Source organism: Babylonia areolata, chromosome 6 (assembly GCF_041734735.1).
Source record: "Babylonia areolata isolate BAREFJ2019XMU chromosome 6, ASM4173473v1, whole genome shotgun sequence".
NCBI classification, from domain to species: domain Eukaryota; kingdom Metazoa; phylum Mollusca; class Gastropoda; order Neogastropoda; family Buccinidae; genus Babylonia; species Babylonia areolata.
In genome coordinates this window covers 12,763,757-12,768,756 of record NC_134881.1, presented here as the reverse complement: position 1 = coordinate 12,768,756, position 5,000 = coordinate 12,763,757, and the positions used below count along the sequence as shown (strand labels likewise).

The 5,000-nt window shown below is 42.1% G+C and overlaps 1 protein-coding gene across 1 annotated transcript in view; it reads right to left on the bottom strand.

Annotated features, from left to right (window-relative positions):
• The window catches only part of LOC143282751 (serine/threonine-protein kinase 40-like), a 22,045-nt gene that overhangs the window by 9,167 nt on the left and 7,878 nt on the right, over window positions 1-5,000 (bottom strand). Inside the window, exons 5-6 of the mRNA XM_076588500.1 lie at window positions 4,175-4,343; window positions 1,311-1,455 (exon numbers count right to left, since the gene is read on the bottom strand). Of these exons, the coding sequence (XP_076444615.1) occupies window positions 1,311-1,455; window positions 4,175-4,343 (314 nt within the window). The remainder of the gene's footprint in view (window positions 1-1,310; window positions 1,456-4,174; window positions 4,344-5,000) is intronic.

Below are 5,000 nucleotides of genomic sequence, written 5' to 3'. Positions count from 1 at the left end.
GATAGTCACATTTATTCAACATCGTCCTGCTCACTGAATCCACTGAAATCTTCGTCTTCAGTGTCCCAAGTTGAAGAGAACCAGCACAGCTTCCTCCACCCTCTTGTCACTGACTTCAGCCTCAATTTCACCTGATGAACATGAACGCAAGGTGGAGGTCGCTACTGGTTCATCACTTGCACTGTCGTCTGCTAGGTCAATCGCCTTCAATTTGAAGGCTGCATCATAGGCATTACGTCGCGTTTTCAGCATGATGAGGGTGTGCACTTGAGCAGAGTAGAACTGAATACTGATCTGAAGGCTTTAATGTGTGTGGATTTGATTTTTAAAACGTGAACAGTTAGCACACTAACCTGAAGCTCATCCAAAAATTCATGGACAGAAATCATGATCTTGATGAACTGAAGGGCAGCTAAGAATAGACGAGAATGTGACACTCCCAAGATAGTTAAAATCCTCAAATAAGCCGTATCATTGTGTAAGCCACAGAGGTTGAAGCTGGGAGAAAAAGTTGTGGCTCATAGACCGAACTTTACGGTTAGCCAGTTAAGTCTGTAAAACTGTTTAACTCTTTCATCGCTATAGGCAACTTTAGCTGACTATACAGCGCACTGCCATTGGCGAATTCAATCAACATCAAGGGTCATGTTAACAAGACCATTTTTCACATTGTATCAAAGCTTGACAGCTGCAGCCAGTTTCCCCACCATAGAACAATGACTAACCTTTGCCCCTTGACCAAGTTTGAAGTGAACAAGTCCATTGGGTTGTTTTAACTTGAACCAAAGCCTGTGACTGTATTATCTAAAATGTATAACGCTGGGGTGCGTTTTTCACACAGAAACTTGGCAGTAAAAGAGTTCAAAGGATGTGGTTCATCTCCTGCTGTTGTGCTGGTTACTTCACTGGACAGTGAGGAACCCAGGGAAATAAAAAGGCAAATAAACTTCTTTCTCTGAAGTGCCATGATACTAAAACGTTCATAATTCATGACATGAGAGAGCCTTTTTTAGCAATTTCTGAAACTTTCACAGTTTGTGATACTTTTTTATTCTATGTTTTGAGTTCACATCATTCATTCTCTTAAATGCGGCCACTTAAGTGAGCAAAATTTGAAATTTTGTGTGTCATTGTCAAAATATATTGATACAACCCAACAGTTAAGAAATAAAGACAGACAGTAGGGAAGGAAAGAAATAATGACAGAAAGTAACGAAGGAAAGAGATACGAGGGAAAGAAAGAATGAATGAATGAAAGAAGAAAGACAAAGGAAAAGCAAAAGAGAAAAACTAAACGTTTTGAACCATACTGAGGAATGGTGTATTCAGCCCCTTTGATTTTCCTGAAGAGTTCCTGAGGGCTGCTGTCGTAGAAGGGGAACTGTCCATACACCATGGTGAACAGCACCACGCCCAGAGCCCACATGTCGGAGGGCTTACCTCGGTATGGTTTACCTGCAAACACCATTCAAATCCATGGTCTCGCCCTTTCTCCCAAGTTGGACTGGAAAAAAGAGTATCTCGTCATTCGTCTGAGACCATAGACCGGGGTATCATGTGCAGCATAGTCTTGGCACACTGAAAAAGAACCTATGGCAACATAAGTGTCCACTCTAATATGTATGCATGCACTCAATGCCTGACTAGTGTGTTGGTTAATGCTGCTATCAGACATCTGCCTTGCGGATGTGGAATAGTGTATATGGGTTTGTCCAAATGCAGTGACACATCCTTAAGAAACTGACATGTCACCATCACCCATATCTTGACCTCAACCTCAATGCCCACCTACATGTGCTATTTTTTTGTAGCTGATTCATAAGGATATTTATATAGTACATGTGGAGTGATCGCCAAGTGATGATGCGTCCCCAAGGAAGCAAGAGAATCTGATCGCACAGGATTGAATCCCACACTCGCCACTATTTTCTTTCCCAGCTCTACACCTTCAGCAGTGGTCTGGATGCAAGTCATTTGGATGAGATGATAAACCAAGGTCAAGAGTTATAGTAGGTGCACTCTCCCGGGGAACACAGCCCGACTTTCACACAGAGAGATCTGTTGTCACAAAGAGCAATGCAATACAATGCAATGCTCGGTCAGACACCAAACTGTTATCACTTCACTAACACAGTCATTTGCACAACAGGCTGCCTACCTGGGTAGAGAGCCACTGAAAGCTGCCTTTGTATTTGTATTTGTATTTCTTTTCATCACAACATATTTCTCCGTGTGAAATTTGGGCTGCTCTCCCCAGGGAGAGCGCGTCGCTACACTACAGCGCCACCCATTTTTTTGTATTTTTTTCCTGCGTGCAGTTTTATTTGTTTTTCCTATCGAAGTGGATTTTTCGGCAGAATTTTGCCAGGAACAACCCTTTTGTTGCCGTGGGTTCTTTTACGTGCTCTAAGTGCATGCTGCACACGGGACCTCGGTTTATCGTCTCATCCGAATGACTAACGTCCAGACCACCACTCAAGGTCTAGTGGAGGGGGAGACAATATCGGCGGCTGATCGATCCGTGATTCCAACCAGCGCGCTCAGATTCTCTCGCTTCCTAGGCAGACGCGTTACCTCTAGGCCATCACTCCACATAGGCTCTGTCATTCATTTCCTGTGTCATTCAGTCAGGCTTCAGTCACTCACACGTGCACACACATACACACACACACACACACACATGTATATCAGAGTGGGTTTTATTACAAAATTTTGCCTGGGACAACTCTTCTTGCGGTGGGTCCTTTCAGGAATGGTAAGTGCATGCTACACACTGAACCTCGGTTAATCATCTCACCTGAATGACTACTGTCCAGACCACCACTTGCAGTCTAGTGGAAAGAGATTTCATTCTGGAAGTGTGGGATTCGATCCTGTATATTCAGATTGTTTTGCTTCCAAGACAGTCATGTAACCAATAGAATACCTCTTCACATTTCCTTTTAAGCATGACACTAAATCAAAATATCCAGTCTTTTTTTTCTTTTCTTTTTTTTTTTTTAGCCCAACCATATCATGACTCAGAACAATCTGGTCGAAAAACAACAACAAATCATCATCAATATCGATCCCAAGGAACCTTAAGTTAAAAGAAAACACAACCCAAAGGAAAAAGAAATTCTGGACACATATGGTCATAATTCATGCACATTACCCAGGTTACACCTCTGGTGTTAACCATTCCATCAATTTCTCACCAGAGGATTAAAAAAAAAAGAAAACAACAACATCAAACAAACAAAAACCCCTAAAAACAACAATGATTATACATAAACATAAAGACAGACACACAGGTAGAGACAGACAGATATACAGCATACATGACCAAAAACAGGCCCAGGAACGGAACTAAACACAACAACATGATAGAGTCGCCCAGTTACTGAGTGCAGAAAAAGACCAGACATGTACAACAAGGCTTTCCAGGGAGGTAGGGGGTTTGGGGGGAGAGGGGGGTGGGTTGCAGGCTGGCCTACAGTCTTCAGAACAAAAGGAGACAAAGGAAGAACTGTAACAGTGCAGCACAAAAGCCACAACAGACTTTCCCTTGCACTGGCCTCGGCTTCCAGGCCTGCCTGTCCCTCTTTGGCCTTGACAGCTGCCCAGCGAACATGCAGCTAATGTGGGCAACAACCCCTTTCCTACACCTGTGTTCATGTGTCAAGCCAGGATGGACACACACACACACACACACACACACACACACATTCACAGACACACACACACTCACAGACACACAAACACAAACACACACACACACACACACACACACACACACACACACAGAGCTACCAGCGAACATGCAGTCAATGTGGACAACACCTTTACTACACCTGCGTTCATGGAGTCAAGCCAGGATACAGTCACATACACACACTCACACACACACACATACACATACTTACAAACACACACACACACACACACGCACACACACACACATACACACACGCAAACACCTACACACACACACACATTTTCATACATAAGATACAACCTTAACAAACCCAAACTCACAACAACAAATACCTCCACAAACAGCACAGCTTACAAAAGTTAGTTCAGTTCTTGAAACTTGTGAAAAACAAGGTGGTGGTGAGGAAATCATCTAAGAAAAATGTTGTTGTTTTTTTTTTAAAGAAAAGAAAGAATGAAAAACCAAAGAACAGCTCACCACTGAGGACATCCGGACTGATGTAAGCCGGGCTGCCTCTCTGGTCGCGCAGCAGGTCAGACTCGGACACCAGGTGTTTTCCCAAGCAGAAGTTGGTGACCGTCACTCTCCTCGTCTCTTTGTTCAGCACCATGTTGCCCAACTTGAGGTCCCGGTGCACAATGTTCTTCTGTAGGAGCAGGAGTGGTTCGATTCCGTTTGACAATGGAGGTAATAATAATAATAATAATAATAATGATGATAATGGTGATAATAATAATAACAGTAATAATAATTTTAACAACAATAATAATATAAAACTGTATAGCACGCTTTCTCTCCACAAGCTCAAGCTGCCTTACAAGAAAGAAAACAAGAGAGGCAAGGCCTTCAAGACTCACTTGTGATAAATTAAGTCCCCTGGCATTAATTACAGAGTAATTTCCCTTTTTTACTATCTGCACCAAAACGTTTGCAAAATAAATAAAAATTCCATGCTTTGCAAAAGAAGTTCCTGTTTGAACAAAAAATGATAATAATGACTCCTCTTGTTGTTGTGTCAGAATAAGAGGTCAAAGTGCCAAGTTTAGAGAATACAAAAAATATAAATATAACAGTAAATGCAGTTTGCATATAATTTGGCTTCTTTTTTATTTTTTTGTGCCCATCCCAGAGGTGCAATATTGTTTTAAACAAGATGACTGGAAAGAACTGAATTTTTCCTATTTTTATGCCAAATTTGGTGTCAACTGACAAAGTATTTGCAGAGAAAATGTCAATGTTAAAGTTTACCACAGACACACAGACACACGGACACACACACACACACACACACACACAGACAACC